Genomic DNA, 27,784 nt, shown 5'->3' on the forward strand with positions numbered 1-27,784 from the left:
CTATTGTCCCCCCTATTTCTCCCCACCAGCCTCTGGCACATCACTGCCCCCTCAGAGGGGTGCCCTGAGTCCCAGGTCTAACAGCAGGTAGAGCACTTCCCCAGGCTGGCTGCATGTGGGGGCTCTTCACCCTCCCGAGGGACTGTCCTCCTGGAATGCCTCTGCAGAGACACACCAATGGACAGACTTCCCCAGCTCCTGGAGGGGGAATTTCCAGCAAACTCCATCATGGAAGCTTTCTTCAACAAGGTCTGGATCTCTGTGAGAGTGATGGAGACTCTTCCTGGGCCCTCTCTCTCAGCCCTATAGTGGTTGCTCCCCCACATTTGCTCTTCCCATATTCAGAGTTCTCTTGCTTCTTCCTAGCCTGTCCTTTGGTGCTTCAATCTCCGGTTGTAGTTAAGCATTTTCTAGATGAACCTGCCCTGTTCCAGTTACTGTGTGGTTTCTCTCCTGACGGGACTTAACAGGTGCAATCATGAACAGAACAGGCCTCCCGGGAAATGTGGACCCTCGGCAAATTCCACTCTGGCCTCTACCCCTGGAAACCTAGTTTAAGTTCCCCACAGGGGCTTGGGATGGAAGCGGCAGCAACCAAGTACAAGCAGAACCAAGACCCATCTCAGATGCCACCTCCAGAACTGGGGGTGCCCTGGTGGCGGGCTCTGTCATGTGACCTTGGCTTTCCTTGGCAGACAGGGGTGCAGTCATTCTGCCCCTGCTGGGCAGTACGGCCCACTCTGCATTCATAGGCATGCCACAGGTCTCTTGCCCTCTTGAGGGGGCTCAGGGCCAGTGTGAGGGTGCAGTGAGGCCATGTCTTTGGAGGAGATGCTTGGAGGTGGGGAGCTATTGGGTATGCGATCACCATTTTGTGCCACAAGGCAGAAAGCTGCTCCACTCCCCAGTATCAGGGTCACATGTGGCCTTCTCTCTGCTCTGACTCCTGCTCTGAGGAGGCTGGCCAGGTCTTCCTTCCATGCTACTTTCCTCCCTGGCACCAGGCCTGAGTTCCCACTGGGTACCGAGGGCAGCTTGTTGCTGATGGGAAGACAAGCTTTCCGTGGAACTGCTACTTCACTAGAAAGTTCCAGGTCATTTGCTAAATCAAAACTTTCCAATTGTTCCAGCCCCTCTTAAGCCCTCTCTTGTAACCCCAAATCCTATACACCCAAATGGAAAAGGCATCTAAGTCCAGCATGGAGAGAGCACCCGATCCTTTCCAAGGGTTCTCCAAAATCCTAACAGACTCAGAAGGCCCAAGGGTCATCAGCGGCCCCCAAACTCATCCTGGTATCCTGGCCAGGCTGGACAGAGAGGCAGGCCAGCCTCACCTCACCCTTCACTCTTACACAGCAGGGATTGCCCAGGAACCACCCTCTTGAGCCTCACTGTGGGTGTGATGTGGGCTGTGGGAGGAGAAGACCGGGTGGGGTTAGGCGGCTCCCTTACTGCGGATGCTGAGCTTCTCCCAGGCGCTGTGATCTAGGCTCCGGTTAAGGTAGAGAAGGCCTGTGTCCTCCTCGATGCGGATCCAGTCGTTCTCATGCAGCCTCGCACGGTAGGCGATGCCGTAGAGGTGCTGGCTCAGGCGGAAGCTGGGCACCTCCTCGGGGACGTCCCGCAGGGCATGGACGTAGAGCAGGGGCATGCCAGCTGGCTGGTCCACATACAGTTTCTCCCAGTAAGCATCCCTAGAGAAGTAGAGTCCCAGTGGAGCTGCAGAAAGCAGGGAAGTGTGTGAGCGAGGGAGGAATGACGATGTCATGAGCAGGCCTCCCAGGTAGACCAGTACTCTTCAGGAGCTTTATTTCACACTTTGATAAAAACTTCTTTGTGGACCCCAAAATTTACTAACTTAAAATTCCAATCTAGCATGAGTAATAGTTTATAAGCAAAATTGTATGCAATTTCCTTGTTCTGAAATTGTAAGAAAGAAATCTCACCCTCCATAATTTACAGGATTAAAGACTTTCATACAGAAATAAAGAAACAATAAAATTCTGATCTGAGTAGGGCTTTCTCACTTGTAGACCTAAAAAGATACAGCACACACCTATCTGTGTATCTAAAAACAAGCTGCAAACGGACTGCCTTAAAACAGAAAAGGAAAAGAGAGGAGGAGGCAGTATAAAACACCTGCAAAATCGTCCTCAATTACCCAAGTTTGATAAGCCTGTGAACCACACAGAGCTGGGAGTTCACTCAGGTTCCTCAGAAAATCACCTGGATCCAGAGTTTTCGAGTGTACACAATGACACCATGCAAGCAGGGCAGGCAAGAGTCACCAAAAATGAAGGAGGGCACTTTATTGATTTATTCATAAGATTTACTTATTTGAGAGAGAGTGTGCATGTTGCGGGAGGGGCAGAGGGAGAGAATCTCCAAGCAGATTCCCCGCTGAACGAGGAGCCCACGAGATCATGACCTGAGCCAAAACCAAAAGTTGGATGCTTAATCAACTGGGCTACCCAGGCGCCCCTGAACCAGGGCGCTTTATAAGAGAAACAAATCTTTATTTATTTATTATTTATTATTTATTTATTATTTATTTATTTATTGGAGGTTTATTTATTTATTTATTTGACAGAGAAAGAGACAGCGAGAGAGGGAACACAAGCAGGGGGACTGGGAGAGGGAGAAGCAGGCTTCCCGCTGAGCAGGGAGGCCGATGCGGGGCTCGATCCCAGGACCCTGGGAACATGACCTGAGCCGAAGGCAGCCGCTTAACCAACTGAGCCACCCAGGTGCCCCAAGAGAAACAAATCTTTAAACATACTCTGACCATTTGACCCAGAAATCCTACTGAATGTATCCAGGAGAGGAACACATATGTCCATCAAATGACCTATTCACAAATGGCAGGGTTATTCACACAGCCAAGAACTGGAAACAGCCCAGATGCCCTTCAACGGGTGAGTGGATAAGCAAAGGGTGGTTTTCACCCCATGCAATCTTATGCTGCAATAAAAAGGGATGGACAATTGATACACACGACAACCTGGAAGGATCTCACAGGCATCATGACAAGTGGAAGAAGCCAGGCAAAAAAGAATACACATGGCATGATTCCAGACTAACTTTAGGTAACAGAAAGCAGATTTGCTACCTGTTAGGGGTGGAAGGAGGCAAAAGACTAGGAAGGACAGGAAGGAATGTTCTGGGGGATGTAAAAATTCCACATCCTGATAACAGTGTGGGTCATGCGGGCACATACATTTGCTGCCAATGTACAGATAAGAGTTGTGCATTTCAACTTATGTAAATTTTCCCTAAAAACCCGATCACTGAGGGACTGTGGATAGAGCTCTGATTGCCACAAGGAAGACGATGTGGACCATGGCCCCACTACTCTGCTGACTTTGTGTAAGTTCAACATTTTTCATAATAAAAGGTTTTAAAAAATAGTAAGAATTTTCAAGAAGCTGGATAAATAGGCGAATGATGCTTGAAAAACCACTAAAACCCTGTCAACACTCTATAATGCACAGAAAGTACCCAACATACAACACAAACATTAGAACCTATGTATTCGCTCACATGAAGGGAATTTCTCTTTTCAATCAGCTTGTTTCCACCTAGACCCCACTCTTTTCGTAGCTGTCGGGGTGAGCAGTCGGGCCAGGCTGCACCAGCAGAGGGGTGATACCCCTGGCACTGCCTCGGTCCTCAAGGACATGTTTGGGTATGGGAAACAAGTGCCAACTAGAGTCAGGGGGAGACCACAGGGAAGACCTTTTTAGATCTCGAAGCGGTAAAACAGTAAGCGAACAGGAAGGCTGCCTGCACTGTGGAATATTTTCCAGGATGACTTCAAAAGGCAGCCAGACTGTGAGTGCCAGCTTGGGGGGGAAGCGTGCGCTTGGCCCAGTCTGCTCCCTGCCAGACAGGCCTGGGCTGGGAAGGGGCAAGGGGGAGAGGGAGGGAGAGGGAGAGAAGGAAGGGAGGGGGAGAGAGAGAGAGAGAGAGAGAGAGAAGGGAGGGAGAGAGGGAGAGAAGGGAGAGAGATGCTTTGGTCAGGGCCAAAGGCCTGGCCCTGCACACCCCGCACTCAACACAGAGATGGAGGGAAGTGGGGGTGTGGGTGGAGGAACGACAACACTTATAACGTGGCCTTTCGGACCTCTGGAAATCTCCTGCCGAGGACAGGTGTCCCTGGAGTGGGACCTAGAATTACTCAGTCCCTGTGGGTGCAGTTCAGGGAGGGGCAAGCCAGGACCTCCAAGGAGCCTACCTTGTGCTCTGAGCTGAAGTTTCTTGGGGGAAGGATCCACTCCAAAGTGTCACACTGGCTGCCATTCAAGGGGGAGGGAGCTAATGGAATGCAATGAAGTCACACTGGGGAACTCTGGGGTGGGAGTGCCGAGACCATGCCTCCCCCACCCTGGGGTCTCACCTGCAGACACATGGGCAGGAGCTGCCTGAATGCCACCCTTCTCTTCCCACACCCTCCCCGCTGGCCCAGGAGGACATAGGTTCTCAGATGCATTCAGGGCTGACCCCCTTGGGATTTAGCAGCTGATGCTACAAGGGACAGGAGTGCAGCTCAGAGGGCTGTGCTGGCCCCACAGGGCCACAAGGCTGGCTGGTCTCTTGCTGCCCCTGTCGAAGGGCCGCTGACGGCGCCAGCACAGGGCTGAGCTGAGTGATGGGCCATGGCTGACAGGTCCTCTGAGGGTCCCTGCACACCTGGGATGCATTCCAGAGGCTTGCATGTCCCAGGAGAGGCACCCACACTCCCCACAGTGTGGAGCCCCAAAGAGGACCCTACCAACTCATCAAGTCATGACTCAAAGAGAGGAATGCTCCCTGTGGGTGAGGAGACACCTACAGGGAGGGGACAGTGGTAGGGGAGTCCCAGATGGGGCTTGGCAGCCACCCCCCAACAACAGTGTGCCAGAGCCTGCTCGGTGCTGCCTGGCAGGGTAACTCCTGGCTTGCTCTCCTCAGCTGGGCCGTCCAGGGTCCCCCACAGACATCTTTTATTACAGGGGCTCCCAACCCACCATGGCAGCATCTCAGCACGGCCACGTCCTGGACGGCAGGCTCAGAAGGGGGATGAGAGCCAGGCCCAGCACTGTGGCTCCACCAAGGGCCTGAATCACGAGCAGCGGCCCAGCTTCCTTGTCTTCCAACATTCCCCGAAGGCTCCACAAGTCAGAGCATCCAGCAAGAGCTCTGGGGGAGGGACTGAGTGGGGGGCTGCCAGGGAAGGCGATGCTCACTGCCCCATGGACAGGAAGAATGACTCATGACTCTCTTCCCCCACCCCCACCCTGTCCTAACCGCACAATCTTCGGAAGGGGCTGGCCCCCTGCAGTGCTGCCGCCTCTCAAAGGTGGAGTGTGGGGTGAGCACAGCCCGGCTGGGTGGCTCTGCGAGGCAGCACAGCATAAGGCCAATCCCCCACGCACACACACTGACCTTTCATCCTCTCCACAGCCCCAGACAGAGGCACCGTCAGGACCACTGCTCTGCAAACAGAGACACTGAGGCGGAAAGAAAGTCATTTGTTTGCTCAACGGCGCACACACAGACAGCAAAAGAACTGGAATTTGTAAAGCAGGGTTCCAGAGAGGCACATCCTTCACCAGCCCACTCACCTCCCGGGGCCCCTACAGCTGCCATGCTCTTGGGCCCCCACTGAGGTAGCCCTGCCTGCTGGGACATGCTTTGTTCCCCCACAAAGCCCTGAGCAGTGACTGAGGCTCCCGCAAGTCAAGAATACCGGCTCGAGGGGGAAGGCAGTCCTGATGACTCACCAACTCTCTGGGCAGCTTGGCATTTCTGGGCACAAAAAGGAGGAGAGACTAACATCAAGGGGCCTCACAGGGTGGTGGCCAGGGGCAGCCTGGGCCTGTGACACCAACACCAGCTAAGAAGGGGGCTCAGCCAAGACAAGTGCTGCCAACCTCCTCAGCACCCTGGCAGAAGGGCACGCGCCAATCACTCATGATCTGAGAGGCTGCCGTTGGGACTCAACTCCTGGAGCTGCAGGAACACTGCTGGGTCCATGAGATTGGGCACAGACCAGGGCAGCCCATGTCTTCCAGAGCCCGTGTCACCAGGCCACCAGCTTTCCTTGGTGTGTTTGACCCCTCCACGGAGAGATGAGGTCTGCCTTCTTGCCCCCAGAGGCCCAGCAAGGGGATGCTGCATGTCAACAGAGCTTACATCCTGAGAAGCAACACTGCTTCTGCTGGCGCTTTCTCTCAGGACACACATTCCTGGCCCTGGTCAGCAGGGTAGAACCAAGTAGAACTTAGCTGTTCTTGGAGCCACTGTGGGAAGGGACTTTCGGGGTGGCTCTGGTGACACTTGGGGGCTGCAGAAGACAGGTCTTGTCAGGGGGAGATACTCTACCCACAGCACCCCACCTGCTGGGTAGGTAGGAGCAGCTCCAGAATTGGGCTCCCCTCTGGGAGGCCTCCTTGACTGCACACACTTTCAGTGGTACAGGGGCCAGAAGGTAGGACGGCCTGAGCTCCCAGAGCTCCCCACCCCCAAGCTGGTGCAGTTCCCACCACGCAGACCACATGTGCAGGAGAGAATGGGTCCTGCCTGCTCTCATCGCACAGAGCCCAGCCCTACAGGATCCGTGTGGGGCCCAGTCGATTGCTGCCAAAAGGGATTTGTGGGTTGGGCAATGATTGTGAGCAGAAACAGACTTAAATGCACTTAAGTACCTCCCAGGTGGTCCCTGTAGCCAGGCATGGCTCCCTTAATGCTCCTCAATGTCACAGACACTTCTAGATGGGAAGGCAGGGAACTGAGGAGGTGGGTGCAGGGCCGGCCTCCGGCGGGTATAGGCTGGGCGGTCCCAAAGGGCCCCACACTTGGTTTAATGCTCTGACATCACTGTTTTGAAATTCTTCACAATTCTAGAACAAGGGGTCCACATCATCATCCTACACTGGGCCCCACAAATGTTGCAGCCAGTCCTGGCAGGTGGATGAGGAGAGCCTGAGATGGGCCACTGGTGTCCACTTCCACAGGGCTGTGCAGCCTCTGCAGTCTGCTGGCCTCCACCGCGTCTCAGTTTCTCCAGCTGCGAATCAGAGGGGGGCATGCTGGGGACAGGAGCTGACAGAGCAGGTTGCAGACAGGCCTCGCCTTTGCACAGGTATGTATTATACAAAGCTCGTACTTCAGATTCACAGCTGCTGTGTGTGGATCCCCTTACTACCCCATTTCACAGTTCAGAATGCTGAGGCTGGGAGGTGAGAAGCCTTACGAAAGTCAGTCGGCTGGTGGTTCTGAGTCTCTGGGTTTGGTACACTGGCTAACAAAGTGGCAGTGGGAGTCAGAATGAGGGCAGACGCTGAGCCTACCAGGAGGCTCGCTGCTGGCACCTTTCTGCCAGGAAGGGCTGCCTGGCCTGTGGGCTCATACATAGCAGGACCTGCACAGCCTTCCCCATCCATATCTCCCACTTCAGAATGCCTCAGGGTGCCAGAATCCTCCCCCACACCTAGTCTACGGTTTCTGCCTGGGTAGGGTTGGCGCACATCACCCCCCAGTGGCACCCCATGGTCCTGGTTGCTCAGGTTGCTGCTATTGCATTGCAACGTGCTGCAGGGTGAGGAGCTGGCCTTTCCTCTCAGAACAGTGGGTCCCTTGCAGCTCATGGCACCCCTGCCCAAGGCTCAAGTCACTGCTCACGTTCAGGGAGACCCCATCTGCTCCCACCCTGCCTGACTCCCGACAGGGAAAAAAGGTGTGGAACTAATGTCTGACGGGGTGAAATGCCGTCCTGCTCTGAGCAGGGCCTCGCCTGACATCTTATTTACAAGCAAATCCACCACAGTGTCTGCCAGGTGGGTGGCGGGCTACATTCAGTGCACTTCGTCACCCGGCCATGGTTTTGCCTTTACCTCGGACCATTTTGTAGCCTGCAAAGGTCATTTCCGAGGCTCCACATTTGGTTGGCATATTTAATTTATTCGGATTTGGATACAGATGGAACCAGGCCCACATCCCCCCTTCGTTCAACCCTTCACAGGGCACATGTGCTCGCACACACTCATACGTGCATGCTCACATACACTCTGTCCCCTGTGTGCACATCCTCGTGCCCACACTGGACCCTGAGCTCCTTCCTTTGCAGTGAGCAGGATGCTGAGCCTTGCCGGAGGAGGTCACTGCAGATGGTCAAGGGCTGTGCTCCAGCCTCTGGTTGCTGTCCCTCGCTTTTTCGGGCTCCTACCGCCTCGGGGCAGACAGCAGCAGAGAGGTGTGGGGAACATTCCGAGTGCTCCGCCCCATCCACCTGCCCAAAGTGCACAGTCCCGTGGTGCCCGCACAGCCCACACCTGAGCCTGGTGATCACCTTCCCGCAGACCCATCCCCAGCCTTGGCTGCTCTGGTGCCCTGGAGGGTTGTCTCCAGCCGGCCCTGAGGCTGCAGGCCAGCCCCGGCCCTAGCAACCCAGCCAACTCTTCCGTGAGTGGTGGGCTGCTACCCAGCTCTGCCAGCAGGCTCTGATCGCAGCCTGGGGTGGGGGGGTTCTTCCCTGGGTGCCCTCAGCCTGAGGTGGCCCACGGAACTCCCCTGTGCCCACTGTTGTTCTCTCAACACATAGCTTAGTAAGTTATGTGAACCTCTCCTGTTTCCAGTGCTGTGTGAGGGCTGCATCTTCGGTGAGCCCATATCGATACATGCGTCTCTCCTACACATACTCACTCTCTCACACGCACACGGTTGCGTACTCACACTTACACACTGGCCCACTCAGTGTAGAGTAGCGTAGTGGAGCCCAGTCCCAACTGTGGGCTCACCTGCACCAGCTCTCTGTGGGCCTGGCCACCCCTGGCCATTGGGGCCACACCCAGCTCACCAGAGGTGCTCCTGCCTTCCCTGTCACTCTCTGTGGTGGCGGTGCTGCCCTCTGACCATGCCAGTCCGGATCTGGCTGGGCGCCCCTGGCCTGTGACCTCACCTCAGGGCCTGTCCTCCCCACGGCTATGAGTGCCAATGAGTCACACTCACCATGGCACACAGTCGCGCTGCCAGGGAAAGGCAGAGAGCCCCCAACGGCTAAAAATGTCCTAGCACTGCAACAAGGAAGCTGGAATTCAGGGCTCTTCAGGAAGAAGAAAAAAGGTACAACGGTGTGATCTAAGAACGGGATGGGGTTAGGGGTAGTGCCTGCATGTGTGTGCAGGGCAGGCCCTTCCTGCAGAATCCACTCTCTGGACAGCCCTGGCTCCCGCCCTTGACGAGTGCCAGATTGCGTAGATGACAGTTTTATTATAACCCAGCAGAATCTCCTTAACAGACGATTTCCTAATGCCATAACTTTGCTGGGAATGGGAAACAGACCCCACCGACTTCTCCCCAGGGGCGGCCCCTCCCCCTGCAGGCCAGCTGTCCCTGTCGGGGGTCCCTCCAGCCCCAACGCCGGCGCTGGGCACTATCGCCCTCTCAGGACGTGGGGCCTGTCCACACCATGGCCCCTCCTCTCTAGCACATTCACAGCTGCTCTTTATTCTAGGGGCATATTTGATACACACAAATGCATCATGCGCAACGCTTACACTGAAAGTAAATCCCACAGTGCACGGCCAGCCTTACCGGACACTTAGTACTGCTGCTGCCCTGTGCGGGCCCCCACCTTCCACTTCACCCCACTCACTTCAGACACGAACCCAGGGCTTGGGTTTCTCTTGCCTTTTCTTAAATTGTTTTTTAAATAAGCCTTCTACCTCATTTCTGGAAGGTACTTTTGCTGTGTAGAGAATTCTGTAGGAAAGTTATTTTCTTCTCTCAGTCCTTCAAAGGACTTTTTTTTTTTGCTTTTGTTGCTGCTTCAGAGAACCCTATACTCGTTCTACTTGTCACTCCTTGGTATTCTTTCTTCTCTCTGGCTGCTTCTAGGACCTCCTGTCTGGTGTTCTCTCCAGATGCACTACAATAAGCCAGTTTGCCAACCTCCTGGGCTCGTTTCCTCCCCCTTGCCAGCCCTCTGGATGGCAGAAGCTCCTTGTTTTCTCTCCTTGTTCCCTCCAAGCAAACGGCAGCCAGTCCCACAGCATTCATAACATGTGTTCATGAGCCTCTGTGCTGATGACTGCCACGTTCGCCAGCCCCGACCTCATCCTCAGTGTCGGGTGCCAATCTCCACCGTCTCGCTCCGGCCCCTCCCACGCTCCAGTCCACGTAGAGGAGGACCCAGGCCACCCATCCCTGCCTGCTCCTCCCATCTGCCCGCCCCAGTCAGGGTACCATCCACCTCACTGCTGAGGCCACACACCTCAGAATCACCCCGGGCCCTTCCGTCTTCTACCCCTCCCACCAGCCCACAGACTGCCCCCCGCCATCCCCAGTCCAAGCCGCCATGCTCCCATTCCTCCCTCACCTGGATGACACCACACTGCTCAAGGTGCCTTCCTGAGTCCACTCTTAACCCCACAGGCCACCGTATAGAGCCCCCAGGGTCAGTCGGACCATGTCACCCTCTGCCTGAAGCCCTGTATTAACTGCCCATTGCTTGCAGAATAAAACACAACTTCTAACCAGGGGTGAGGCCCCAACTGTCCTCCCCCCAGCTAACCTCCTCCCTACTCTCTCGGGCACCCACCTTCCAGGCCTATCAGCCAACTCACTACTATAAGCTGAAAGAACAGACTAATGAGTGGCCCAATGAAGGAACAAACCAATAAACACATGGGTTCATGAAGGGGGGGCACGCTGGAGACTTTTGGGAAATGGTCCAAATTTGGGATGAGAGAGGGGGTGGAGCTAAGATACTCTGGCTTGGTCTGATGGGCACTGGGAGCCACAGGTGGAGAGTCAGCAGCAGGATGAGCCAGAAGAGCCACACGGATGGCCCTCCTACGTTCACAAGACTCGTGAGGGACGTGCGGGGCCCTCTAGTGCACTAGCCATCTCGGGGAGGAGAGCAGTGGGTGCCGAGCAAACAGCCCCCAGGCTGAGAACAAAACCTCGGATCCCTGCTTAGGACATGACTTACTGGTGTCTGAGGAGCACTGCCAACTGGAGACGGTGGCCAGAATGGGTGTGCTCGCTCACACACCCTCACCTGCACACACACACGTGCGTGCATGCAGGGTCACCCTGCAATTACTATGCTTTGTCTCAGTGGGAGGCTCTGCTTTTACAAGGGATTATAATGTATCTGCTTTTAGGAAAAAAGTACAGATCAAATTTGCAAATCAAATTTATAAATAACAGATTTGGGGGGAGGCATAAAAGGGAATCCCAGTTTTTAAAATTAATTGTGGTAAAATACACATAAAATTTACCATCTTATTTATTTTAATTATTCTAATGTCCCAACGAGGACACCAGTCACTGTGATCAGGGCAGTGCAGCCTCGGTTCCAGTCCTCCGTTCCTTCTTCCCCAAATGCTGCCAGAGTGGGCAGCCTGTGCCACCACAGCCACAAGGCTGAGTGGCCTTCCTGGTGTGGGCTGGGCACACAGCAAGGGCAAGCTGGATAAGCCCGCACACAGGGAGGAGCAAGTGGGAATCCTGGCCCACAATGGGTGCCTCAGCTTCACCTAATGAGCTCCGGGGCTCTCCGTGTTCCCGAAGGTTGCGTGTGGTGCAGAGCCCAGGGCTCCCGGCTGCCCGTCTGGCCAGGAGCTTCACACACGGCTCAGCTCTCAGGGCCCACCATCGTCCTTCCAGCCTCAGGCCTCACTGTGTGGTTCATGATGGCGAAGGACAGGGAACCCAATGCGGGGTGCAGTGTCTCCCCAGACACCTGTCCTCTTGGGCCTTGGCTGGGAAACACGGATGGCAGCTTGGGAGAGCCGGTGGATGGAGAAAGAGAGACCTGGGGGCCAGCCCCTGCCTCAGAGATACCACTCTGCACACACAGGTACACCCTTCTACCTTTGTGAAAAGCTCTTCCTTGCACACCTCACCTGAGCTTTTGCTGTAGGCCAGGGACATCCCTCCCCCGCACTTGATGATGAGAAAAAGAAACCGAGGTTCACCTCTCACATTCATGGTAGAAGTGCAGTCAGCGCCCAGGTGTCCTGACCCTGCCCACAACATCCAGGTAGCCATCTGCCAAGAGTGGGGAAGGGGTCTGGGCATGGTTGAAGTCTGGGGCAGTGAGGTCAATGACTGAGGTCTACAGCCCAGGCAATGTGGGAGCTAGTAGCCCGGACTTGCCCTTTGTGCACAAGTCCCAGCCTTCTGCTCCGAGGGGCCCGGGCCCCAGGCCGCACCCTGCATGCACCCGCAGCCACCACCCACACGTCCACGCCCATCCAGGCCAGCTGCAGTGGCCTCACAGAGATGATGGACGTTCCTGCCCAAATGTGATTTCCCAGCTGCTGTTGAGTTAATCACCAGCCTCACGAGCAGTTCCTTCCGGCTTCTATGCAAAGGAAACTGCCAATTAGGTTACAATTAATTTCTTACTCAGGGCAAGGCCTGGCTGGAAAAAGACTGGCCACCCAAGTGGCCTGCCGATGACTGTGTGCGGGTCACCAGGCCCCCGTGGCTCCAGGACTCGCATGCCCCAAGGCCCCAGCTGACTTCCGGTGTGCTGGCCCCAGCCTGGGGGTGACTGGCCAGGACATTATCAGCTTTGACCCTGGTGCCTCTGCCTGGGGAACCGTCCCTCATGCACCCAGTGGGGCACTGTGACTCAGACTTATACAAATCTGTCACCCCACCTACCTTGAGCTCCCTGAACAGAGATGGTCCTGCCCATTTTTGTCCCCCCCTGCCCCGTGCCCCAGCACTCCTTTTGTGTAACATTAACAGGCCAGACATCTACAGTGCATTTTCTGTGAGAGGTTCTGTTCTAAAGTACTTCACACGCATTGTTCTACTTAATTAACACAACTGCCAGAAGTAGGGATGATTATGATGCCTGTCTTGCAGAGAGAGAAACTGAGGCAGAGAGAGGTTAAAAGCATCTTGCCCAAAGCCACTCAGATAGTGAGCCAGGACTTAAGTTGGGTCCCACCTGGGGTGGTGTGCATGACCACCAACCTCTTCTGCTCAGTGACGGCCATGCACACACATGCAGAGAAGCCAGGGCCCTGGGACCTGGGACTCTGGGCCACCTACCCACCTGCTTGCAGACCAGGCTGAAAATGCCATCATAAATAACCATCCATACCTCCCTTAGCCTCTTCTAAAAAGCAGGTATGCCTAGAAGTCTCCTGGTATAAATTTATTAACATTTCAGTGAAATGGGGTGAAGCCCAGGTAAGTGTGACTGGGTGGGAGTCTGCTCAGGCAGTATCTGTCTGACATGGACAGACACAGTAATGGTTGCTGCATGCAGAGGGAGCACCTGGAAGGTGCCCATTGATGCTAGGGGCCCGACATGTCTATCTCTGCCGGATACAGAAGTGAGCCTTGAGGGATCCTTCCCTCCATCTTACTGGATCCTATTAATCACCAAATATTCGAAAAGGTGGAACCAGCAAGGTCCAGCTTCTGCACATGGATAGTGACCCATGACTTGTATCTCCTGGCGGGGAGGGGTCAGGGCAGTCCCTGGGAATGTAGCACCTACACGGGGTGACTGGGACAAAGGCACCTCCACGAGCCAGCAGCGGCCTGGCAGTCAGAGCAGGGCCTACTGGGACTGCTCTAGCTCGATGGGGGGCTAGAAGGCCATCCTGTGGTCTGGATGTGCTTCCTTGTCAAGTCTGAGAAGAACAGAAGGGGCCCTCTCAAAGGAAGGCCCTTTTCCCAAGGGCTCTGGGAATAGGCCTGCCTTCCCGCCCCCAGCACACACTCCTTCCCATGTGGGGCGGGTTCGGGAAGTCACAGTGCTCCTTCTGGGACCCCCCCCCTCCCTCCCTGCAGCTCTGGACCTGTTGCCCCTTCCTCCTGCTACTCCCCACTATAAGCAAGGGCAGGTACAGTCAGGTGAACAGCAGATGGGACCCCTGGCAGGGCCACCATGATCCCTGGAGCAGAAGCTGGGTTCTCTCTGGAGATGTGGGAAGCCTCAAAGAAGGCCTAAGGGTCTGCTCTGCTGGGAGGATCGAAGGAAGAGAGCTGGGGAAGCCTCTGAGAGAGGCAGGCTCAGCATAGTGTGGACCTGGGACCAAACCAGCCGGCAGGGCCTGAGGGCCCACTGCACACCAAGGGCTTTCCCCATCTATATGGTTTCCCCATCTATAAAATGACGAGGTTGCATCTGATGCTAAGGCTCCTTTTAATTCTGATTCCCCTACGAGTCTATGTGATGTCTGTGCAGAAGCAGTCACAGAATGAACTTCCTGACCAGGGACCAATGGCAGGATGGTGGGCATGATGGAAACTGAGGTGGGCTTTGACCGAGGTGGTTTCTGGGAGTGGGGCGTGGGCCATGGGATGGAGCAGCATTACAATCACAGGTGTCTTCCTAGACCACCAATGATGAGGCAAAAAGACACGAGCCTCGATCTGAAGGAGAGATTTTAGTGCAACACACGGAAACAGAAAGACAAGGGCAGAGCTGGGCCCAAGCCCACACTCCTTCACTGCCTCTCTGTGTAACCAGCGTGGCATGCAGTCTTTCCAGGTCGGTTCCCAGCTGTGAACCAGGACAGGCACTCCTCCTTGGAAGCATGGCTGGGACAGGCCAGGTACAGAGCACCTGCTGACAGAAGCCAGTTCTCTGTTCTCCCTCCTCCATTCTCCCTTGCCCACTCTGGAACCAGGTCTGCCTGGGGCCCACAAAGCCTTCCAGCTACGCCTCAGTCAAGGCCTGCCCACCCCCATGCCGCTGTGCCCAGAACTCCAGTCGCTTTTGGGTACAAGGGAGAGCAATGCCTCAGTTCACACTGCTGTCCCAGGAAAAAGGCTTCAAGGGACTGGCAGCATGACATCACACAGCTACAATTACGATAATCAACTTATACTGCATCTGCCTGGTTATTTTTAGACTCAGGACTGAGGTTGAGCAAGACAGGGCAGTCCTGGGTTCCCTGGCTGCTGAGTCCTGCTTGTCAGGTGGGCTGGGTGGGTTGCTGATTCCTGGCACCCTCCTTTCCCTGGTCCTTCACAAGGTGATCCCTGGGCATGGGCATCTCACACACAAGTTGTGACACCACTGCTTCTGGGGCATTGGAGCTTAACGTGGCCTCAGGGTCCAGGTCTTTGGAGAAGGTCCTCAGGGTCCCAATGGGGTTATGGTGACTCAGCCTCCCCCACCGAACATCCAATGAACCCACATCCTCCTTAAAAGGGATCTGGGGCTCAGACACTGAGAGAAATGTCACTGACATGATGAAATGCTAATGACACAAAATGGCTTCTCAGCAATACTTGGTGGAGGTTTGATAAAGCGAGGTAAACCCAACAACAAAAAGACACTCCACCCAGTTAACACATGGGCAAAGGACCTGAATAGATATTTCTTCAAAGAAGATGCAAATGGCTAATGAGCACGTGAAAGATGTTCAACATCACTAATCATTAGGAAAACACAAATCAGGGGCACCTGGGTGGCTCAGTCATTAAGTGTCTGCCTTCAGCTCAGGTCATGATCCCAGGGTTCTGGGATCGAGCCCCGCATAAGGCTCCCCGCTGGGCGGAGAGCCTGCTTCTCCCTCTCCCACTCCCCCTTCTTGTGCTCTCTCTCTCTCATTGTGTCTCTCTCTGTCAAATAAATAAATAAAACCTTAAAAAAAAAAAAGGAAAACTCAAATCAAAAGTACAATGAGATACCACTTTGTACCCAGTACTCTGGCTATAATTAAAACAAAACAAAAATCCAGAAAATAACAAGTGTTGTCAAGGATGTGGCAAATCAGAACTCTCACACACTGCTGGTGGGAATGTAAAATGGTGCAGCTGCTATGGAAAACAATTTGGCAATTCCTCAAAAAATAAAACAGAATTACCAGATGGCCCAGCAATTCCACTCTTAGGTACATACCTAAGAAGACTGAAACCAGGGACTCAGAGAGTTGTCCATGAATGTTCACAGCAGCTTTATTCACAATAGCTAAAAGGTGGAAACAATCTAAATGTTCATCAGTAGGTGAATGGATAAAGAAATGTGATATTTATATCCGACGGAATATTAGCCTTCAAGGAAATAAAATACGGATACATGCCACAATGTGCACACACTTTGAAAACATGATGCTAAGAGAAAGATGCCAGATACAAAGGTCCACGTATGTGAAATATCCAATGTGGACCACCCCACAGAGACAGGACACAGAACAGTGGTTACCACGGGCTGGGGGCGGGCATGCTAGGGGGCAATGCCTAGTGGCTAAGAGTTTCCTTTCGTGGCAGTGAAAATGTTTTGGAACTACATAGCAGCAATACCTTTGCGACACCGTGAATGTACTAAACGCCAATGAACTGTTCACGTACAATGGGTGATTTCATGTTATGTGAATTTTACTTCACCAAAAAAAGCAAACTGTAATTATCTGCCACCCGTCCCCACCCAGTCCCTGGGCCCAACGCAGGCCCTGGCTGTGCTGACCAGGAGAGCAGACGGGGAAGAGGTGGGGCTCAGGGGTGTGAGTCTGGAGAGGTGGCCCCCAAGAGCACATGCAGGTGCCCCAGTGTGTGCCCTCCCCTCCGCCACGCTCTCCTTTGTACTCTGGGCCTCTCTTGAGGGAAGGGCCATGTGACGGGATCCCAGCCCACAGAACACTGGCAGAGTGCGGGGAGCCCCCCCGGGCCTAGCTCTGTGCCCCTCCCTGAGCACATGGCTGGGCATGGAGTGGCTAGCAGGATGCACCACCAGCAGGAGACAAATGGACTGTGTTGTCATTGAGACTGTGGGAGTTTCTGTTACCGAGCACGGTCTCACCTGCCCTCAAAGATACGAGTGAGTGGGAAGCAGGGCAGCAAAGACTATTTGAATGGCTTCTCACTCAAGACCCTGCAAGGCTCTGTGGAGTCATGTCTGTGGTCCTTCTGGACGAGTCTCCTATGAAGACCACACTCTGGGTTGCCTACCTGACAAGGCTCATCCCTCCGGTGGCAAAGCATGTCCCCCAGTGCTAAATGCACGTTAAGTCTGCTTCCACCGGCGAGGAGGTGCAGGGTGGCTACTCCAGGGACTAAGTGCCTGCTGGAACAGTGCCCTGCTCCCCGACTCCACCTTTCCTTCTCCCCAGAAAGGACAGAAAGCAGTAGATGCCCCACAGCCAATGTCAGAAGGGCAGGATGGGGGAACAGGCAAGGAGAAAACCTGCACCCACCCAGGACCAGCCCCAGCTCTGTCTTTCACCATTTCACTGCGTTCTGTGCCTTGCTTGTTTCACTGGCAAGAGAAATTTAAGGAACAAACTCACAAGACTCTCTTAGCTGCCTGCCGTTACTCTGTATACCTCCAAGTCAACCCCCCCCCCCCCGCAACACCCCACCCTCAGGTCCTGGTACACAGAGTGCACATTTTCTCCAGTGTTTTCTAGGCCATTAACTAAATTTTAGGAAATCGCATTTTTCTCCCTTTCGAAAAGAGTGAGAATCACTGGAATTTTCTGGTGATCACACAGACACCTAGGGGGCACTGGAACCAGCTTTGATGGCCAGTACCCTGCTGGGAGATTTCTGATTTATTTTAGAAGCAGAGTCCTGTCTCCCATCAGAGAGCAGGTCAGGCTGGTGCTTGGGGCTGGGCTAAGAGCTTCGACTCCCCTGTGCCACCCGCCCCCCACCAGTGGGCCACATGCTGCCTTTTAAGCACTTCTTGGATCCCTGGGCCCTAAAAAACCCAGACATCAGCACCCCACGTCACATAAGAGCAAAGGCCCAAGATGGCAATGAGGGGCAGCTGCCAGCGCCTAAACTTGGGAGGGGGACTGGGGCCCCGGGACCTGGGCCTACAGGGGCACAGCATCTCCCCTGAGCTGGGCCTGGAACGGGGCCCTGCCTGTCACAGAACCCCAGCCTTGGGCCCACTGGGCTTTGAGATTGTCATGGAGAGCTTGAACCAGCCCGCCCACAGGGGCACAGGGGACTTTTCTGCAGAGGTGCCCGGGCTGCTGTACTTTGTGGAGCCACTCACAAGGCAAAAGCAAACAGAGGTGTTTGCTCGGGGCTGGCCACCTGCTCTCCTTGGGGGCCCAGGTGGCACCCAAACAGCCTCTCTCAAGGTCCTATTGGCATTGTCTATCCCACAGCTGCATTTTCTGGGGGAATCAGCTCCAGTGGGGGAGGAGCTGAGGGAACGATGGCACATTGCTGCCTCCCCTTGTCCCACTGCCTCCTTGCCCAGAGTCTCAGAGGGAACAGTGCAGGGGCCCCACTGGTTTCACGGCTCCAGTCTCAGGGACGAAGGGAGGTCCCAGAAGCTCCTCCAACCACACTGCTGTGAAGCCTGAGCTTGACAGGAGCCCAGGCCTTGTCTGGTCCCAGAGCTTAGGAAAGGTGGACAGTAGGAACACTAGACAGGGAGGGAGGGCAGGGAGGCCCAGTCTACAGGGCTCCCAAGTGTCCTGGAGCATTGGCCCAAAGACGGCCTCATCTGCTCATCTGCTAAGGTTTTCTGAGGTGAGGTGGAGCCCTGCCTCCGAAGTCACAGCATCCCTTAAAGCCCCAAATATGAGCCCCGGATTGGCATGCTGGGGTGGTGAAGGGAAAGCCAGGGGGGCTCTGGGAGGCCTGGGCATTCCCAGCCCTTCAAGCCTCCCAGGGGCACCCTCCCCAGGCCAGCAGAGGGCCTCCCGGGGTGTGGCCTCTCTGAGTTGTACTGATGCCCCAGCCTTCCAGGGGCTGAAGCGCCCCCACCCCATGGAGCATGGACAAGGGCCCTCAGAGAGCTATGGGAGGCTGAGGAGAGAGAGCAAGGGAATAGGAGGGAGATGGGCAGGGGGACCGGGTGACCCCCTGATGTCATCACCACATTGCAGCCCCTAGCCAGGAGGGTCACTTGCCTTTCTGGCTGCCCAAGGCCCTCTCCTACCCTGCCCCTGGCCTGTCTCCCACTGAGCACCTCCTCTGAAATCACACACATGCATTTGGGAGAAGTGATGGCTCAGTGCTTCCTTTACTGCCTGACCCTCCCTGCACAGTGACAGTTCTGAGGTCAAAGGGCCCTTATGTTGTTTCCCAAGGGCATCCCCTGCCCTGGAGAAGCTCCCTAGCCAGCAGATGGTCCCTCAGGGAGTATGTGTGCATCACTATTCCTGTTACTGTTACTGTTAAATCACTCAGAGAAACAACAGCAGAAATGAGGAGGAGGACACAGAGAGGAGGAGAAGAACATGGGGAACAGGAAGACACAGGGAGGAGGAGGAAGACACAGGGAGGAGGAGGAAGACACAGGGAGGAGGAGGAAGACACGGGGAGGAGGAGGAAGACACAGGGAGGAGGAGGAAGACACGGGGAGGAGGAGGAAGACACAGAGAGGAGGAGGAAGACACGGGGAGGAGGAGGACACGGGGAGGAGGAGGAGACATGGGGAGGAGGAGGAAGACACAGGGAGGAGGAGGAAGACACAGAGAGGAGGAGGAAGACACGGGGAGGAGGAGGACACGGGGAGGAGGAGGAGACATGGGGAGGAGGAGGAAGACACAGGGAGGAGGAGGAAGACACAGAGAGGAGGAGGAAGACACGGGGAGGAGGAGGAAGACACAGAGAGGAGGAAGACACGGGGAGGAGGAGGACACGGGGAGGAGGAGGAGACATGGGGAGGAGGAGGAAGACACGGGGAGGAGGAGGAAGACACAGGGAGGAGGAGGAAGACACGGGGAGGAGGAGGAAGACACAGAGAGGAGGAGGAAGACACGGGGAGGAGGAGGACACGGGGAGGAGGAGGAGACATGGGGAGGAGGAGGAAGACACAGGGAGGAGGAGGAAGACACAGAGAGGAGGAGGAAGACACGGGGAGGAGGAGGACACGGGGAGGAGGAGGAGACACGGGGAGGAGGAGGAAGACACAGGGAGGAGGAGGAAGACACAGAGAGGAGGAGGAAGACACGGGGAGGAGGAGGACACGGGGAGGAGGAGGAGACATGGGGAGGAGGAGGAAGACACAGGGAGGAGGAGGAAGACACAGAGAGGAGGAGGAAGACATGGGGAGGAGGAGGAAGACATGGGGAGGAGGAGGACACGGGGAGGAGGAGGACACGGGGAGGAGGAGGAGACACGGGGAGGAGGAAGACACGGGGAGGAGGAGGAAGACACGGGGAGGAGGAGGACACGGGGAGGAGGAGGAAGACACGGGGAGGAGGAGAAGAAAATGGGGAGGAGGAGGAAGACACGGGGAGGAGGAGGAAGACACAGAGAGGAGGAGGAAGACACGGGGAGGAGGAGGAGACACGGGGAGGAGGAGGAGACATGGGGAGGAGGAGGAGACATGGGGAGGAGGAGAAGAACACGGGGAGGAGGAGGAAGACACGGGGAGGAGGAGGAAGACACAGAGAGGAGGAGGAAGACACGGGAGGAGGAGGAGACATGGGGAGGAGGAGGAGACATGGGGAGGAGGAGGAGACACGGGGAGGAGGAGGAGACACGGGGAGGAGGAGGACACGGGGAGGAGGAGGAGACATGGGGAGGAGGAAGACACGGGGAGGAGGAGGACACGGGGAGGAGGAGGAGACACGGGGAGGAGGAGGAAGACACGGGGAGGAGGAGGAAGACACAGGGAGGAGGAGGAAGACACAGAGAGGAGGAGGAAGACAGGGGGAGGAGGAGGACACGGGGAGGAGGAGGACACGGGGAGGAGGAGGAGACACGGGGAGGAGGAAGACACGGGGAAGAGGAGGAAGACACGGAGAGGAGGAGGAAGACACGGGGAGGAGGAGGAAGACACGGGGAGGAGGAGGAGACACGGGGAGGAAGAAGACATGGGGAGGAGGAGGAGGAAGACACAGAGAGGAGGAGGAAGACACGGGGAGGAGGAGGAAGACACAGAGAGGAGGAGGAAGACACGGGGAGGAGGAGGAAGACACAGAGAGGAGGAGGAAGACACGGGGAGGAGGAGGAGACACGGGGAGGAGGAGGAGACACGGGGAGGAGGAGGAGATACGGGGAGGAGGAGGAAGACACGGGGAGGAGGATGAGACACGGGGAGGAGGAGGAAGACACGGGGAGGAGGAGGAGATACGGGGAGGAGGAGGAAGACACGGGGAGGAGGATGAGACACGGGGAGGAGGAGGAAGACACGGGGAGGAGGAGGAGACACGGGGAGGAGGAGGAGACACAGGGAGGAGGAGGAGATACGGGGAGGAGGAGGAAGACACGGGGAGGACGATGAGACACGGGGAGGAGGAGGAAGACACAGAGAGGAGGAGGAAGACACGGGGAGGAGGAGGAAGACACGGGGAGGAGGAGGAGACACGGGGAGGAGGAGGAAGACACGGTGAGGAGGAGGAGACACGGGGAGGAGGAGGAGACACGGGGAGGAGGAGGAGATACGGGGAGGAGGAGGAAGACACGGGGAGGAGGAGGAAGAAACGGGGAGGAGGAGGAAGACAGAGAGCAGGAGGAAGACACAGGGAGGAGGAGGAAGACACGGGGAGGAGGAGGAAGACACGGGGAGGAGGAGGAAGACAGAGAGGAGGAGGAAGACACGGGGAGGAGGAGGAAGACACGGGGAGGAGGAGGAAGACACGGGGAGGAGAAGGAAGACACGGGGAGGAGGAGGAGACACGGGGAGGAGGAGGAGGAGACACGGGGAGGAGGAGGAAGACACGGGGAGGAGGAGGAAGACACGGGGAGGAGGAGGAGACACGGGGAGGAGGAGGAGACATGGGGAGGAGGAGGAGACACGGGGAGGAGGAGGAAGACACGGGGAGGAGGAGGAAGACACGGGGAGGAGGAGACACGGGGAGGAGGAGGAGACACGGGGAGGAGGAGGAGACACGGGGAGGAGGAGGAGGACACGGGGAGGAGGAGGAGGACACGGGGAGGAGGAGGAGGACACAGGAAGGGGAGGACACGGGGAGAAAGAAGAGGACACGGGGACCTGAGCCGAGTGCTGCCAAGGTCAGGAGCCTCTGCACTATGGTCACACCAGCACGCGTCTCCCCTCCGTCCACAGGAAGAGGGAGGGATTCCACAGTCGAAATGGAGCCACTTCCACAGGACGGAAGGAAGCACTGCTTGGGAGGGTAGGGGAGTGCCTCTCCGACTCTGCCGTTTTTCCTGGGTGCCTGGCTGGGTGCTTTCCTCTCTCGGTCTGCCCCGGAGCTCTGCGAAGGAGGGCCCTGTCCTGGTCAAGGAGACACAGTCGCACCCATGCCCCCTGAAGCCCAGCCCCCCACCCCACCTCAGCACAGGTGCTGGGTGCCCAGGCAGAGGCTGCACCCCCAAACAGACCTTCCCCTGCCACACAAGAGCACCCACACTGCCCCCATCTTGGGGCTGGCTGTGCCAGGGCCATGCCTGGGGACTGTCTCCCAACCCGTAAGACTCCCAAACATCTGCTAAAGCCACGGTCTGACGTAAGAAATCAGCCACGAACCCAGAAGAGCTCCTGTTTCAAGCACAGTGCCACACCTCACTCCCATCGCTGGGCCAGGCTGGGGCCCTGAGCAGGTGAGTCACTGGTGGGTGAGCGGGCTCAGGGCTACCTTCCCTTCCCAGCACCCCTCCTCAGCCCCATCCCTGGTCCCCACCACCACTGGCCTGGAGAAGGCACTTGCGGAAAGCCAGAGGCCCGGGGGTGGGGAGTCACTAAGTCTTCTCCACAGGCTGTAGTCCACAGGCTATGTGGGGCTCAGTTTCCTCACCTGTGAAATGGGAAACCAAGGCCATGTCCCTCAGGGTTTCGGGAGGTTACAGGAAGCTAGTAGACATGCAGTGAGCAGAGGACCGGCAGGCTGTGAGCTCCCTGGGGTGGGTGCTGCTGACATCAGCCTTATCCAGTTAAGACCAGAGGACAGAGGAAGCCTCTCTCAGGTCACAGAGAAGGGGAAGGCCTCAGGGGAGGTGGCAGCTTCCGGGCCCTCCATTCCCCTTGGCACCCTGGGCTCCATTTTAACAGATACCATAATTTTTAATTAGTTTTCTCTTCCCCTGGCTAAAAGGCCATTAGCTCCCCATTAGGTGGATGCATCCCATTTTCTTCACACCACCAAGGAAACAGTGATTTACTTAGCTATCCCTAAAGCAATTCTGCAGAATAAAGGCAATTTAGCAACGGGCTCAATAAACTTCCCCATTTGTTCAGTTTGTAGGCTCCACCCTTAGGAGCCCCCCAGCTAGCCCATCCCCTGTGGCCTTGTGTTAGGCTAGGTTCTGTTGGGTCCCAGGGCAGGCAGTGTGGGACACAAGCAGCCCCCAGGGGTCAGAGGGGCTTAGTAGGGATGCAGGCTAGGGTGGAGGAGAAAGAGGGCCGGGCCCAGGTGAGCTGGTGAAGCACGACTTGTCTTCCACCAGTCCCTGGCCAAAGAGAGGAAGGGGCCAAAAGAAAGTAAGAAGTAGGTGGCGCAGCTTTCCCAGCAGGGGCTGCCCGGACATCTGCTGGTCCAGGCATAAGTGGCCTGCCCAGACCACACTGCAGAGGGTGGGTCTGGCATCCTGGGAGGGTACCTGCCAAGTCATGGTCAATCTTCCCTTCTTTGGTGCCGGGGAATGAAAGTCCCGGAGGTCTGCAGGGAAAGAGGGCAGGTCCTTCCTTGAAGCCACAGGTGCTGAGCAAAATGGGAGCCAAGAAACCAGGCCAGGAAGACAAGAGTTGGGAGGCCTGCTGAGGAACTGCAGGAGTCAGGGAAATGGTGCTGGGTGAGGTGTCAGCCTGGAGAGCCCCAGAGCTGGGACTCAAATTGCCCATCCATGCCATAAGGGTGGCTGTATCTGTGTTGAGCAGCAAAATGCCAAAAACTCTTCTAAGAATAAGTCTTGGATGGAAGGTCCCCAGCTCTGGTTCTAGGATCCCTGGGGCTGATGGGCTGTGTCCTTGAGTGTATGAGGGGGTGAAGGGCAGGAGTCCGTATGTATATACATGGGGGCCCAATATGTGTGAGTGGCAGGGAAAGGGGCTGGGTTCCCTGGGTGAGGGTGGAGTATGAGGGGGGGGTCAAGCCTCACTCATTGTGGGAGTGTGTGTATGTCCACAGGTGTCATGATTACAAATCCTTGCACAAGGGCAGGAGTGTGTCTTGTGATGACGAGCTATGAGTATGAGTGAGTGTGTGTGTGTGTGTGTGTGTGGGAGAGATCCTGTGTGTGTGTGTATGTGTGAGAGAGAGAGGGGGAACCCTATGTGTGCATGTGTGTGAGAGAGAGAGAAAGAGACGTGTGTGTGTGTGTGTGTGTGTGTGAGAGAGAGAGAGAAGGAGAGAGAGAGACAGGGAGATCGGTGTGTGAGAGAGGGAGAGAGACCCTGTGTGTGTGTGAGTGTGTGAGAGAGAGAGGGGGGAACCCTATGTGTGCATGTGTGTGTGAGAGAGAGAAAGAGACGTGTGTGTGTGTGTGAGAGAGAGAGAGAGAAGGAGAGAGAGAGACAGGGAGATCGGTGTGTGAGAGAGAGAGGGAGACCCTGTGTGTGTGTGAGTGAGAGAGAGACCCTGTGTGTGTGAGAGAGGGAGAGATCCTGTGTGCGTGTGCGTGTGTGAGAGAGAGAGAGGGAGAGAGACCCTGTGTGTGTGTGAGTGTGTGTGTGTGTGAGAGAGAGAGAGAGAGAGAGGGAGGGAGACCTTGTGTGCGTGTGTGAGAGAGAGAGAGAGAGAGAGACCCTGTGTGTGTGAGAGAGAGAGAGAGAGAGAGGGAGGGAGACCTTGTGTGCGTGTGTGAGAGAGAGAGAGAGAGAGACCCTGTGTGTGTGAGAGAGAGAGAGAGAAGGGGAGAGAGAGAGAGAGAAGGAGAGAGAGAGACAGGGAGATCGGTGTGTGAGAGAGAGAGGGAGAGAGACCCTGTGTGTGTGTGTGTGAGAGAGAGAGACCCTGTGTGTGTGTGTGTGTGTGAGAGAGAGAGAGAGAGGGAGACCTTGTGTGCGTGTGTGTGAGAGAGAGAGAGAGAGACCCTGTGTGTGTGTGTGAGAGAGAGAGAGAGAGAGAGAGAGGGAGACCTTGTGTGCATGTGTGTGTGTGAGAGAGAGAGAGACCCTGTGTGTGTGTGAGAGAGAGAGAGAGAGGGAGACCTTGTGTGCGTGTGTGTGTGAGAGAGAGAGAGAGACCCTGTGTGTGTGTGTGAGAGAGAGAGAGAGAGAGAGAGAGAGGGAGACCTTGTGTGCGTGTGTGTGTGTGAGAGAGAGAGAGACCCTGTGTGTGTGTGTGCGCGCGTGTGTGTGTGAGAGAGAGAGAGGGAGAGAGACCCTGTGTGTGTGTGTGCGCGTGTGTGTGTGAGAGAGAGAGAGAGGGAGAGAGACCCTGTGTGTGTGTGTGTGTGTGTGTGTGTGTGTGTGCGCACATGCATGCAGGCGCCCACACATGGATACCATGATGTGGGAGAGGAGTCTGTGTCGGTACCTTTTTTCTGAAGGTGTATGTGGTCACACACTATGACAGTGTGCACACATGGAGGGGGAACAAGCTGCAGGCGTGTTTGTCCCATGGCCTTGCTCTGGGCATCCCAGTCCCCACCTTCTTGGCTGGCTCTGAAGCAGCGGGGCTCCTTCCTCTGCGCTCTGGCCTAGGCCCCTGCCTCTTCATCTGGGTCACCTCCCTACTCCCCTCCTGTCAGCCGCCCCCCGCCCCCGCACACAAGAGAGCCTCCTGCCTTGGGGAATTGTCTGGCCAACCAGCGGAAGGTCTCATAGTCTAGAGACCCAGCGCTTCCCTGGGGCAATAGGCCTGGCCACTGGAGAGCTGCATCCACAAGAGGGCGCGCGGGGGCCGAGCTGCTCTCAGCCTGGGTGGGTCCTGGAGCCGCGGCAGGGCTCACTAGCGGCGGTCTGGTTCAGCTCAATGAGAACCGGGCTCCGCAGCTCCACGGCTGCTGCTTCGAGGGAAGGTATCCATATGCCTCTCCAAGGGCCCCAGCTGTGTCCTCCTGGGTGCTGCAGGGCCATTTCTCCACCCTCAGCACCCGCCCAACGGGGTTTCTTGGTCATTCCGAGGGGAGGGTGGGCGGGGTGGGACGCTTGCTTTCCCTGATTGGAGAGCCTGTCTTTGGCCACCAAATTCTGTGGGCCAGGGGTATGGAAAAGCCACCTGCATTCATGCCAAGTGCCACAGGCTGACCCTTGCACCCTGGGCCCCGAAGTCTAGCCCTTAATGCCTCGCAGGCAGCCCAGCTCAGCTAATGGCTGTGGAAGAGCATGGGGAAATAGCCCTGCAGGCTGCAGAGGCTGCCCAGGCTGCCCAGCACTAGCTTCCGGCTCACACCTGACTACACACCCACAACTACAAAGTTACAACTCAGGGTTACAAGAGATCTTCAAAACATTCAGTTTGTGTTTACTTGTGCCCTGACTGCAGCCTCCTAGGGGTCTTCTCCCATGCAGCCCAGTGACCCCAGAGTTTTAATATGGGAAACAGACTCCCTCCCCCTCATCCCTCCTCAGGGCAAGGGAAGGGCTTCTCTCTGCCCTCCCCATGATGGGCTGGGAACCCATTCTGGCTTCAGTATCTTCCAGAGAAACCCAGGATCCGGTCACACAAACGAAGCCTTGGGGCCGGTCTGTGAACCCAGTCTGCAAGACCAGGGACCAGAGGCAGGGTAACACTGCCTCTGTTCCCAAAGGCCACAGGGAGAGAAAGCCCTTTGTAAGCAGCAGGGTAGGGCAGCCTTTCCTGACCCTGTCCGAGACAAACTTGGTGCATACATAAGCACTGAAGGAGGAGATCAAGTCAGGGCTGGTTCGAGGGAAACTAAAATGCGTGGCCAACGGGGTCAAAGATTCTATGGCGTTAGGCTTCATTCTGTCTGAGTTTGGGGTGGGGGCGGTGACCAGCCTTTGCAAGGCCACATCCAATCCTCCCAGCACCGACGCTGGCCAAGGGCAGCACACAGCCCTGCCCCACTCTAAGATGGTCATACGCGCTTGGTAAAGGTTGGCCCAGAGCTGTCTCCTGGTCGCAAAGGCCACTCCCTCGGGTAGCCCTGCCTGGCCGCGGCGTGCGACTCTAAAGCTGCCTGTTATAACTCTGGCCATGGCGGCCCCTCAGCCGGCTGCACTGGGCCAGTCTGAGCGGGCCCTCGAGGGCAGTCTCCCAGAAACCACGGGCTTTTGGTGTATTAAAGACTAGGGCGGCAAAAACGCACGAGGGAAAAGCAACCTTTTTTAAAACAGCGGATCCCCTCCGCATCCCTGGGCGGGCCAGGACATCCGAGCTGGATGCACCGACGTGGAACGAGGAAAGGAAACCAGGACGGAACAATCTGCAGAGATGGAACTGCCCGCGCAAGTCGCGGGCTTTCTGGGACTACCCCACCCGGTCCCCCCCCCCCCCCACCTGCGCCGAAACGGCGACAAGATCCGTCCGGTTCGCTCCAAGACGCGGCTGCCGCGCGAGGCGCGACCAGGCTGTGATGCGCCGCTGCGGCTCAGGCCCTGGGCACCGACCCTGGCCGCCGGGCCCGCGAGCCGTTCCGGCGGGAGACCCGCCCAGCCCGGGCCTCGAGGCGCCGGGTCTGCCGCCCCACCTCGCTCCCGGCTCAGCCCGGGCGGCGGGCAACTGCGCAGCCCGCTGCCCGCCGCCACGAGAAAGGCGTTTCCGAGCGCATCTGCTCCGCCGCTCGGCGCCAGGCGCCAACTTCGCCCCGGCCGCTGCGAGCGCCGGCCCCCGGCAGGACTCACCTTCGCCGAGCAGCGGCAGCAGCAGCAGCAACCGCAGCCCCGCGGCGCCGGCCGTCGCCGTCGCCTTCGCCATGGCCCGTGCGCGCCGGGGCCGCGGCAAGAGGGCTGCTGGCTGGGGCCCGGGGTCTCGGCGGCGGGGTGCGGCGCTCAGCCTGGCCGCCCCATGCCCGCCCGGGGCGCGGCGGACGCGGGGGACAC

General features: G+C 56.7%; 1 protein-coding gene across 2 annotated transcripts in view; it reads right to left on the reverse strand.

Annotated features, from left to right (window-relative positions):
• The window catches only part of RET (ret proto-oncogene), a 53,941-nt gene extending 26,276 nt beyond the window's left edge, over window positions 1-27,665 (reverse strand). The window contains exons 1-2 of one of the 2 annotated variants that reach the window (XM_027589376.2): window positions 27,587-27,665; window positions 1,453-1,719 (exon numbers count right to left, since the gene is read on the reverse strand). In XM_027589376.2, coding sequence (XP_027445177.1) covers window positions 1,453-1,719; window positions 27,587-27,659 — 340 coding nt within the window. In that variant the 5' untranslated portion in view covers window positions 27,660-27,665. Of the gene's footprint in view, window positions 1-1,452; window positions 1,720-4,234; window positions 4,315-27,586 lie in introns of those variants that run through there. The other variant, XM_027589384.2, reaches the window with a different exon arrangement.
• Between the last annotated feature and the right edge of the window lie 119 nt (window positions 27,666-27,784).

The sequence above is a fragment of the Zalophus californianus genome, chromosome 15 (genome assembly GCF_009762305.2).
Source record: "Zalophus californianus isolate mZalCal1 chromosome 15, mZalCal1.pri.v2, whole genome shotgun sequence".
Lineage (NCBI taxonomy): Eukaryota > Metazoa > Chordata > Mammalia > Carnivora > Otariidae > Zalophus > Zalophus californianus.